Raw genomic sequence first — 12,073 nt, 5'->3', positions numbered from 1 at the left:
CTGCATGCAAAAGAGAGAGAGCAATGTCAAGGCTTTGTGTGGATGGACTCCCAACTCACAGAGACTTGGAAGATGGTTTCTTCATGTCTGGCCACTTTCGACGTTGAAATTGCCTTATGTGTGAGCCACAAAAAGAGAAAAAAGTTAACCATGTCAAGAAAACCACCAGCACTACAGCACAGAAGAAGGGGGGGGGGTTAGTATGTTTCATATGCTACACAAGTATTGTTACTGGAGGGAAGAGTTAAGGTAGGTACAGTGGGGTTGCATGCTTAGGCCTGTGCCCAGCCCCTTGACAGTGATCTTCTGTAGCAGAGTCTTTTGTCTCCCTCACCCAACTTGACAACACATATTATACCCAAGTTGCCTCTTCCCTCTTATACTGTAGAATTATGCTATAAAGTGAAACCTATCTACCAATGAAATAGCTAGAGGGACCCACACTTCTGCAGCCGCCCAGAGAGAGTATCCTAGTTCTAACCCCACAGCCTAAGTCTTCTTGCTCATATCTTCCCATAACCTATTGCTCACTGGGGAGAAAATACTTATATTTTAAGTAGTACCTGTATTGCTCATAGCTTCCATCTTTAAGGCCTAAAGGGGGAGAAAATATTATTGGTTATGCAGCAATGATCACAGGAGTGGGGGGAAAGCACATTGTAAGGCACAATTTAAAAAGGGGAAAGGCATCTTATTAAAAGAAAACACATTGCTGTCTGTGAAAGTTTCCAAGCAGAGAGATTTAAGGATCTCTGCACTCTGAGTGAAGATTTTGGTTCCATCCCCTTGGAGGAGAGGTTACAAGTCAAGCTCCTTGTTTTAAATCTACATTGTCTCCCTGCTATTGCAGCATCTGGTAAGACAAGTTGTTTGGAACAGAAACAAGTTAATGGAACAATTAACCTTACATGTGTGGCCACTGGGTTAAGCCCCCAACACTTTCCCCTATTGCTGTTGTTCTCCATTGCAAATGTACTTAGAAAGTTAACAAACAAAGCATATGTACCCCTTAAACTGGTCTCTGGTTTTCAAAATCTTACTATGAATGCTTGATTCCCAGTGATTGTCAATGCATGACAATAAATTTAGCAGAAGGTAGATCCTTTGGGAAGTTCCCACCCCAGAATACTTCAGTTGAGGCTAGTAAGGAGACCTTACCATGTGATCTGTGCACCTCATTATTTTGTCATTCACACAATTATCAGAAAATACTTCTATAAGGTAATGTTCAACTTCTGATTACAGTATACCCTCATCTAGTTTTCCTGCTTAATATAGTTAATGGTTCATCTACAAGTCTTTTGCAAAAGTGCCATCTCAGTTACTTTAAACACTCTAAAAAAGGCGAAGATAAGAGACCCCTCACCGAGTTCCATGTTCCGAGTCCTTGGGTTACATTGCTTATACCCTTTGCAGCTTCTTAGTTCCATGAGCTGCACGTGCAGTTGATTGAGAACATCTCTGTCTAGTGTGTTCACTGCATTAATTAGCTGCAGATTAAAAAGTTTTGTTTTTGTTAAAGTCATACTATTTATTCAGTGGACATTGTGGTAACATCTTTTGGATGCTCACCAAGAGGTACATTATTAGCAACCAAATACCATATATTAAACATGTAGAGACTCCAATCACTATCTCCAAGGCTTAATTGGCATTCCCAAGCAAATGACTGTTATGTGTTGAATTAGTAAATTTGATGTATTGGCTACAAAACTCTACAGCCACAGATTAACTGTAAAAAGGGGGATTATAATAGAGGGAGAATGATGGTAAAAACTCCTGCAGCTGCCTCCCCCTTCTGCCCAGTGGGTTTTTGGGGGAAGGAAGGGAAGGCAAACATGGTAGTGGATACATGCACTGGAGTGCAGACTACTTGGCCCACACTTCCTCACAAGGAAACAGCCTTATTTGAGTCTTCACAGCATCTCTACAGACAGACCTTCACAAGCAGAAACCTATTGGCCATCAATTAACCTCTTTACATACACAATAAATGCAGCCGTAAGTTTGAACTATGCATCACCATTGCGGGCATGCATTTTGGCCAACAACAAATGGAAATGTTTTGTGGGCCTTTCATGGAAAAGAATCTGTTTCACCAGACATATCAGTTGCACTTGATAATGTAGACAGTTGCTTAACAGAGGAAGGGTCATAGATCCATTAGCAGAGCACATCTCTCTCCTTTTTACATGCTAAAGGGGCTGGGAAAGACTGGTTCAAAACCCAAGAGTGCCATTACCAGTCTGTGTAGATCAGGGATGGGGAGCCTATGGCCCTCCAGATATTGCTGGACTATAACTCCCTTTATCTTCTACTATGTTGCCTGGGGTCAATGAGAGTTGGTGTCCAACAACCATCTGGAAAGCTGCAGGTTCACTTTTCCCCGATGTTGACAATACAGAGCTGTATGGCTCAATAGCAGGCTTCCTCAACCTTGGCCCTTCCTCCAGATGTTTTTAGACTACAGTTCCCATCATCCCTGACCACTGGTCCTGCTAGCTAGGGATCATGGGAGTTGTAGGCCAAAAACATCTGGAGGGCCGAGGTTGAGTAAGGCTGCTCAATAGCCTGACTCTGTGACCTATATTCCCAATAAAATTCATCCATTTGTTCTATTTGTTTATGTTTAAGAGCATCTTGGGTGGAGGAGGGATGTATCTCCAAATAGAAAGTGGATATATTTTCCAATGCATTGGCCTCAAGCGTTTACCTAACCTACTGCATAACAAACATGGCTGTTACTTTTAAGGCAATTGTCAAGAAAACTAAGTTAAATATGAGTTTCAGCTCCTATTCTGAGCTCTGCACAAGGCTGAATTTGCAGAAATGTTTTTTTTTCCTGCAAATCCTGCCACTCTGGTTACTTGCTTTAAAAAAAAGTGCAGGATACCTGGTACGGATCTGTGTTGAGATCAAAATATTCAAGGAAGCCGGTAGCAAATTCACAGAACAGGAAGTTGTGAGTCTCGTTGATTGTCCTCATACACCAGTATGTGTTGTTGTTTGCACTGGTACAGGCACAGAATGGACCCACTGCAAATACAACAGTAAGAATAGTTAAAGCTGAAAGTTTATAATAAAGTACTGTATGTTGTGAGATAACCCATAAATCAAGGTAGTTCCTACAAATGCATGACCACACTGGGCTCTCCTGTCCATTTCAAGCAAGGCAGCAGCCCTATCTGTACATTCCCTTTACATGTAATGGTGCTTCCAATATTGCAGAAATGGAGGATCTTTTCCAGGCCACATTTCCTTGTAAGTGACCTTTTGATGGTTACAAGCCTGTGCAGAAGCAACTCGTCTTTTTGAACAGTGGGTTACATTCAATCCACACAGAAATCACAGCTGTCTACACACACACACACACACACCCCATTCCCCATCTAGGCAAGCAAGAGGAAATATGATTTACTGACACATTTCAGCTAGGTCAGAGAACTCAAGGTGGGCATGAACCAGAGTTGGCAGGGGCATGGCCTAGAAGGAATTCTGAGTGCTGCATCAATAGACTTGAATGGTCTCATTCAGATCCCTAACCTGTGGTTTCCCACTCTTGTTCTGTTGAAAGGAATGCAAGACGCTGTGCATAGCACTTTGGATCCCATGCTTAGCAGTCTCGTATTATCTCTGAAACATCAGTGCTGCAGATGGCATTGTAATGTCAGGGAGCTTCCCTGTGGATGCCTCTCCCTCACAACTGAGTCTCTGCAGCCAGTTCCCCACCACCACCACCACCTCTTGAGATAAAAGGGGCAGGGCTCCCAGCTCCAAAAAGGGTGGGGTTTAGAAAGTTATTAGCACAAATGCCTCTCATCATGGACATCAGCCACAGGTTTGTTTCGTTCTCTCCAATCTGCACTAAAGACACAGGGTGATGATAGGTCTCTCAGGGATATAGGAGACAGCACTTCTCAGAGGCAATTCAGTTTTATTTGGCTGATGCAATTGCATGCTTAACTTGTTTTGGAAGAAGAGTGCATAAGCTAATGCTCTCTTGGGCCTTGCCAGGCAACTCAACAGTCATGGTGAAGTACATGCAGCCTTATGAGTTAGTATCAGGGGATATCTTACGTGTCCACAAGGGGGCAGTCTGCCAGTGCTGGTTGTCATGGGTAAAGCAAGTCAGGCCGGGCATACTGCACGTGTCGTTGTTTTTAATCCTCTTGAGCAGCTTCCTCAGCTTCTTCTTTCGCCTCTGCTCTCGGAGGAGCCACAGCTTGTCCTTCTCTTGAAGGGCTTTCCTACAGCACAGAGACAAGGGTGCAGGGTGAACTAATAGCTCGTTGCATAACTTATACCAGCAAATTCATGGAAAATGGGGCTATCAGTCGCTACTGATCAGAATGGCTATGCTCTTCATTCATTTCCTGTGTCTGGCACAGTCAAGAGGAAGGCAGATGAGGGCACCTTCAAAGAGAGTGCACTTTTCTCTATACTCTGAAATGGCACAGTCCAGAAATCCAGGTAGTGGATTGTTTTTGCTGGAACAACACAACCAATAGCTGCAATCCCAAATGTTTCCACATTGCATGTGAAGCACACCCACTTCCCACAATCCTTGCCCTCCAACCCTTACCAATTGTTAACTATGACCAAGATGTGCATGTGACTCCTAGAGGCAGAGGTTGAATCCTTATCATTTCCTTATGCTTCTGGTTATGCTTTTTGTTTGGAACTACTGCAGCAGAACTGAATTTCGGAGCATTTCACCTTTGCTACTCGTCTAGTGATGCCTGCTTGCACTTACTTGAAAGGGTGGACACCAGAACCTTTGTGCCTCAGTTTCCCTTTGTGCTTAGTATGGAAGCTGCAAGACAAAAAACCCAGATGTACAATTATCTAAGAGACGATTGTTAAGTTGTGGGTGAACATATCAGGCGACACAGCGATTCTTCAAACAGCTCTTGTTTATTCACAGGCCAGAACAGAACTGAACTGAAGGGTTCAGCCAGCCTGCTTATATAGAGCTCCAGTCCAATGCAACTGTAACCACTTTCTGTAACTATCCAATCACTGAACGTCACTTTCAATCCCTTATTTGTATATGTGGACCTGAACTATCTACAGTATCCCCCTGCTGGCCCAGGGTGAGAACTTCAGTACATAACAACAATCTCTCCTCCGTTTATGTTTTTTATACTTTCACTTTCCCGTAAGCTATAGGCAGCTTATGAAACTTGACAAAAACAACATTAAAATATAAAACAAAGGCATTAAGGTTCACTAAAAGGAAAGCAGAATTGAAGTAGAGGCAAGAGACAGAGGAGGAGGAGAGAGAACCTACCCCCCCCAATACGGAATAATGGAGTTGAAAGGGACCCTGTGGATCATCTAGTAGTCCAGCCCCCTGCAATGCCGGAATATGGACCCATACAGGGTTCAAACCTGTGACCTTGGCGTCATCAGCACCACGCTCTAACCGGCTAAGCTAACCAGCAAGGCACACTATTCCCACCAAAAGCCAATATGGAAAGGGAGGGCTTTGTACTTTCTACATACGTTTGTTGTTGGTTAAGAACAAGATGGGTACAATGGAAAGTACGAAAAACTTTCTGGTCCCTTTCAACATGTTTTTTGCTCTCTAGAATTTCTCACTTTTTGTTTCCACACAGTAACAAAAATGAAATATAACATAAGCACTAGAGCAGCAGAGATTCTCCACCCCCACCCCCCATGTAGCTACTTCAGGTCTAGTTTTCGGAAACAGTAGACGAGGAAGGAAACCTGCTTCTTGGTTTTACTACTTCGGACTGCAGGGCAAGCAATCCTAGCAATTCCCCTGAACAAAAAGCAATAATGTAACGGAGAAGGGCTCTAGCCTAGCTGTGCCAATGGCACGCCCGTTTTCTAAATGTAGGGATTTATTTGTTTATGGGTTTTGTTGCTGTTAGTTATGGAGCAGGAATATTCTGCCCAGCTGTAGGCTGAAGTGGTACAGTCCAGGCACAAGTCCACTGTACCATCAGCTGGTTGTGACGACAAGGCCCACATCTTTAAATAGTCCAAAGCAATGCAATAATGAAACCTTAGAGGCAGGTCATTTGCTAAGCCTGGTGCTCAAGATATGGGTGGGGAAAACATTACTGTGGGAATCCCAAAGAACATGGTAGGCAAGAAGAAGCATCTCTTTGCACTGCTAAGACTTTCCAACAGCCTCATAGTTTCTATGGCCAACTTGCCCAAGCTAATAATAACACCACCCCAGAAACTACTTCTTAAGGTTTGCGAATCCAGTATAGGTGGAAGAGTACCTTATCTTGTTACAGTCACATTCCTCTGGTCGCTTCTTCTTCAAATGACCTCTCACCTCCCTTAGGTTTTTAATTTTATTTTGTAGAGTTTCAATCTAGCAACAGCAGAAAGTAAGGACACAAGGGAAAGCTGTAAGATGCATTGGTTAGGTTTCTACTATCCTCTCACCCAATTGGTGTCAATAACATACACGCACCCTTTTAACACCTTCATAAACACAACCCCAATAAGGCCCCATCAGAGCTACACATTTAAAGCTGTATGATACCACTTTAAACAAACATGGCTTTCCCCAAAGAATCCTGGGAACTGGGTTTGTTATGGGTGTTTGAGACCTGTTAGAAGACCCCTATTCTCACACAGCTATAATTCTTGTTGGTGTTTTAACACTCAACTCCTCTTCCCAGAAAACTAGGAAACGTAGCTCTGTGAGCAGAGCAGAGGAGTCCTAACAGCTCTCCGCATCATTAATAAACTACAGTTCCCAGGATCCTTTGGGGGATGGCACGACTGTTTAAAGCCAGAGGTGTCCAAACTTTGATTTGATGCAGTGAACATGTATAAGGGCCGACCAATGTTGACCTTTTTTTAGGACTGAAGTTGTTGACCTTTTTCTTAACTAACACACGGGCCGGATTAGGCCCCGAAACAGACTTTGGACATGCCTGGTTTAAAGTGGTAGAATACTGCTTTAATTGTATAGTGCAGATGGGTTCTCAGTCTCTTGTTGCACTTTCACCCCTCTTTGAAAAACCAAGAGATTTAAGCTGCTGTGCCAAATTTTCCTCTCTAGCCAGAAGCCAAGCTTGACAACTGCATTCTTCAGTCTGTTAAGTGACGGACATTTGGAACTGCAGAAGAAATAAGAGCAATTTCTAGCTAGCTATTAGCTTGAATTGGCAATTGCTTTCCCTCAGGAAGATCATCGTACTTGCATCATTGCACTGCGGAGGGGAGAGTTGCATTTCTATTATTTGCAAGAAACCTTCCTAATCCTGAAAAGATGCAATATGTCAGGCACTAAGTAGACAAACTAACACCAGCTCTTACAGTAATTTGTTGAAAATGTTGGAATAGATTGGGAGTCTCTTTAAAGACGAGGGCTGATGGTCATGTTTTTTCTTTGCCTTGTTTTAAAAAGACAAGAACACAGGCACGAGGCTATGCCCATGTCTGAAGTTGTAATGAGAGAAGTACCCTCTCTCTCATTACAGAGTGATGGGGCTACACAAGTTCTTGTTAGTTATTTATTACATTTATATCTCACCTTTCCTCCAAGGAGCTCAAGGTGGCATACATAGTTCTGCCTTCCCCTCCATTTTATTCTCCCAACAACCCTGTAAGGCAGATGTTAGGCTGAGAGACTGTGATTGGCCCAAGGACATCAAGTGTGCTTCATGGTTTAGTGAGGACCACAACCCTGGTCTCCCAGACACTCTAACCACTACACCACACTGGATCTAGACATGGCAGAGCACACATTTTGGGGCGTAAGGTCCCTGTTTGAACTGTGGGATCTCCAATTAATCACATCAAACTGCAGAGATAGGAAATATTTTATTTCCTATATTTTAGATAGCTACTGCTAGGCAGAATACACAGCACTGGTTTAGAATAAATATTTAGTCTGAATGCAAAGGCTGCAGGAGGGGGGAGATCAGAAAGAAGAGGATGCATTCATACATTTTTCTGCACCCTCTTGGGGTGGCATTTATGCTGATTATATTATAGGGATGTTACTCTCTCAACATTTTTAATAGAAACACAAGGTGGGTTTCCTCATTTTTGCATGATAATATTGAATGTGTCTGTGCTATTTCTAAGCACGATACAACCTTCCCTTTCATTTTCCATGGTTGATTATTTCTATTTTCAAAATGGCTGTCATTGATTTTCTAACACTAGGCATATAGGTCAATATTGTTCAGAAATCACTACGACAATGATTCAGATCAAAAGCCCTTCCATGGACCAAGGGAAACCCTTCGGTGCATCCCTTTTACAAAAATACGCTCCAGCGAAGTGGTAAACCACCATGCACAAAACAGTGAGGAAAGCTATCATGTAGAACTATTTAAAAGGAGTTTCTGTATAGCAGCAACAATTGCTCTTGGCAAGAAGGAGCTACTGATTGTCTACCAGTCTCTGCCTTCAAAGGCAAAACTGTCTGCAGCCTCTGACCTGGAGATGATGGGAAAGTGTGTGTGGGGGGGGGGGAGATATACTGTCAATACTATCCATCTTCATTTGCTGCATTTGCTTAAAAAGAAAACAGATCAATTAACACAGTGAAGAGGCTTAGCACCTGGTCTCATTCTGCCAAACATTTCAAGAGACCAGCAGCATCCATTGCCTCTAAACATTTCACAGCTGACCAAGCAGCACTCACTCAAGAGCTGACAGCTGTCCAGTTACTGATTCCCCTTGATACCTTTGATCACACTGTCACCCTTTGTTAAAAAGAATGTAGACAGCACACGATTTAGAAGAGGTAGATTCTCTGGGGCTGGAACCTACAACCTTGTCAGGCAAGTCTGCCTGAGATATTATGCAATAAGGGTCTGCAGCCTTCCAGTTTTGTTAAGGCATCAAGATTTGCTAGTGTCTAGGAATGCAAATTCAAGTGGTGTTTCCCGTGTGTGCCAGTATATATGCAGCTGTCAAAACCACTCACCTCATGGTCTATATGAAGCTTATGGTCCTTCCAAGCTTGCAGTGATTTGTACAGATCTGTGTCACACTGAACGGTGTCGTTCTCTAAGATGTAACATCTGAGAAGAGGGGGAAAAGGTCACTGGACTGGCCAGCAGAGCAAGGACTGGAAAAGGCAACATACCATAGCTGTCAACTTTCAGATTTGAAAATAAGGGATCAGCAGCCTTGAAAATAAGGGATCAGCAGCCTCACCTGTCCTGGGGACAGTCTACGGGAGATCTAACAATCTGGGATAGCAGCGGGAAGCGGTGATGGAATAAGGGAATTTCCCGCAAAAAAAGGGAAGGTTGACAGCTATGCAACATACTTACTCTAGAAGAAAGCATCAAGTTCATGAGCAGGGGTACAAAATGGCCCCCAAAGGTGACATACAGCATTTGACCATTGTTAAGATGTGTATGTGTTAAGAAGCATCACAATCTATTTTATAAGCCCTTCCCCCACTTTGGAAACAGGAGCTGCGATCAAGCCATTCTTTTAGCCCTTGGAATTCACAATGTTGTCCTTAATGTGCATACATTGTAGTATTTCAATGCTCGTGATAGAGCTTCCACTACATAGTAGCTTATATTTCCCAATCATCTTGAAAACTGATTTGAGAGTTAAATTGGACAGATGTGGTCCTCAATATGCCCATAAACTCTCTTGGATGAGAGCAGCGGGTAGGATTTAACACCCTGCTCTTTCATTTGTTCCATCAGCACAAACATTGCAGCTTGCCAGATGGAACCATCCCCCCTCTCCTCCTCCTGCATTCTGTTCTGGGGACTCTCCCATAGCTATTTTTTGGGGGGTGGGGGAAGCCCCATTGTGCAAGCAGAAGACCTTGTTTAGGGCCTGGTTAGGTGAATTCTGACCACTGTGTTGTATTTTGCATTTCACTTTTAAATAAATAAATAAATAAATTGAACAAAATGTTCTCCAAGCAGCATACTAATAAAAAGAAAATAGGTGAAATCCCCAAAATAATTACAAACAAATCTCAGAACTCTTAACAAACTACACTTCACAGGATGCTTTAGGAGAAGCCATGACTGTTTAGAAGACGAAGAAGAGTTTGGATTTGATATCCTGCTTTATCACTACCCTAAGGAGTCTCAAAGCGGCTAACAGTCTCCTTTCCCTTCCTCCCCCACAACAAACACTCTGTGAGGTGAGTGGGGCTGAGAGACTTCAAAGAAGTGTGACTGGCCCAAGGTCACCCAGCAGCTGCATGTGGAGGAGCAGAGACGCGAACCTGGTTCCCCAGATTACGAGTCTACCGCTCTTAATCACTACACCACACTGGCTCTCTGTTTAAGCAGGTTTAATAGTGCTTTAAATACACAGTGCAGATGGGGCCTTGCCACTCTACAAAGTGGCACATATACTCCTGTTGCTGTATGAAACAGTAATGGTAATTTCAACTATGCTTCAGTAGGCCTTACCTATGTGTCACTTTTATTAAGTTAGGGGCTGCATTCTCCGAAATGCTGCCTGTTCCACTGTATTCCTCCACATCCTTATCATCGTCTTCTCCTTCAGCATCTTTATCATATTTATTCTTAGCAGTGATATTTCTGGGTAAGACGGGCTGGTAGCCATCCTCCAAATCCAAGTTGTACACCTCTCCATCAAGCTCAACAGCCACCGAACGAATTGAGCGACTCCGAATATAGCTTGCCTTGTATTCTGTGGAAATAGGACAAAACAGAGCTTGCCGTTCTCTGTCTTAAGACAGCATAAGCGGGTTTGACATGCAGGAAAGTGCTTGGAGACTGACTCAGAGGTGAAGTCAGAAAAGGCCAAGTTCTCTGATCCTGGGGAACATACTTATTCTTCAGAATGCAGTCTGGTTCCAGAGGTAAGAGACCAGCCCCTGCAGATGTGGTCAGGTTTTATTGTAAAATCAGCATTGCTTTGGAAGTCTTCAAGGTTATGGGGCACATGCCATTCGGTATGCTCTGGACATCACATGGAAATCAACATTGAAATATGGAAACATCTCTCTTATCCTACAACTCCAGCAAACAATGTTGTCTTCCTTACAAGTAAAACTCATCTATCTCCTACCACAATAACATTTGACAGGGTTGATAGAAGCCAGACAATTGCTTTAGTGGGCAAGAGCAGGGTTTCTCAAACTTGGGTCTCCAGCTGTTTTTGGACTGCAACTTCCATCATCCCTAGCTAGCAGAACCAGTGATCGAGGATGATGGGAATTTTAGTCCAAAAACAGCTGGAGACCCAAATTTAGGAAACCCGGGGCTAGATGCCCACAAGATGCCTGTTGGACCTCCCAGGCTGAGATTATCTTTCTGATGGTGTGGGATTAGACAAACCTCTGAGTTGCATTTTTATACACAACCAGTATCAGTCCATTAGTTAAAGTAGTGGAATCAGTTAAGTCCGACCTTTGCTATGGAATCATCCTGAGGACTTGAGCAAACCTCTTGCCCGCCACATTTCCCACCTGCAATTTGAGAATAATAAACCCTAAGTAGGTTCCCATGAGAAAGCAAAAATAAAGATGGGCAAGAGCTTTGTAAAATTGTGTTATATACATGAGTATCAGCAGCAGGAAGAACAGCAGCAGCAGCAGCAGCAGCAGCAGCATAAGCAGTAGTATATTGGGTGTGTGTGGATTTTTAAAAGCAGAATGTTACTATGTGTCTTCTTCCTTGGCAATCCATCATGGCCGAATAAGATAGTCTTGCATGAACACGGTCTTAACGGTGTGCCTGTAAGTGACTGTGAAGGCAAATTCTGGATCCACACGTCCTTCCACAGTGGGGACATAGGTTTCCATGTTGATCATGGTGAGGATTTGCCAAACATACCTTCATTTCTCTGCATGCAATAATGCTGTAAAGAATTTCTGTCTAATAATTTACTTGCAACCACGAGGTGGCAGTAGACACCCAGAATACTGAAAGGAAGATATGAGAATTATGTCCATTGCCAACTTCCCAAGAATTTCAAATAACAACTGTCTCTTTAAGAACCCTTTTGGGAGTTACTGGTGGCCATTCCTTAAAATTTCCTCAGCTACAGAATCCTTAACTTTCCCCATGGAGACAAATCAGAGACACACCTGAGTTAAAGAACATGTTTTTCTCAT

General features: G+C 43.1%; 1 protein-coding gene across 7 annotated transcripts in view; it reads right to left on the bottom strand.

Annotated features, from left to right (window-relative positions):
* The window catches only part of SULF2 (sulfatase 2), a 273,848-nt gene that overhangs the window by 2,111 nt on the left and 259,664 nt on the right, over nt 1–12,073 (bottom strand). For all 7 annotated transcript variants that reach the window (XM_083508022.1, XM_083508024.1, XM_083508021.1 and 4 more), the window contains 9 exons: nt 10,401–10,644; nt 8,933–9,029; nt 6,258–6,352; nt 4,754–4,813; nt 4,078–4,247; nt 2,894–3,036; nt 1,367–1,490; nt 564–594; nt 60–113 (listed from right to left, as the gene is read on the bottom strand). In XM_083508022.1, the coding sequence (XP_083364148.1) occupies nt 60–113; nt 564–594; nt 1,367–1,490; nt 2,894–3,036; nt 4,078–4,247; nt 4,754–4,813; nt 6,258–6,352; nt 8,933–9,029; nt 10,401–10,644 (1,018 nt within the window). The remainder of the gene's footprint in view (nt 1–59; nt 114–563; nt 595–1,366; nt 1,491–2,893; nt 3,037–4,077; nt 4,248–4,753; nt 4,814–6,257; nt 6,353–8,932; nt 9,030–10,400; nt 10,645–12,073) is intronic.

This window comes from Podarcis liolepis (genome assembly GCF_965112155.1).
Source record: "Podarcis liolepis genome assembly, chromosome: 6".
Taxonomy (NCBI): Eukaryota; Metazoa; Chordata; class Lepidosauria; order Squamata; family Lacertidae; genus Podarcis; species Podarcis liolepis.
Note: the sequence above shows the minus strand (reverse complement) of the source record. Positions and strands in the feature narration are given on the sequence as shown.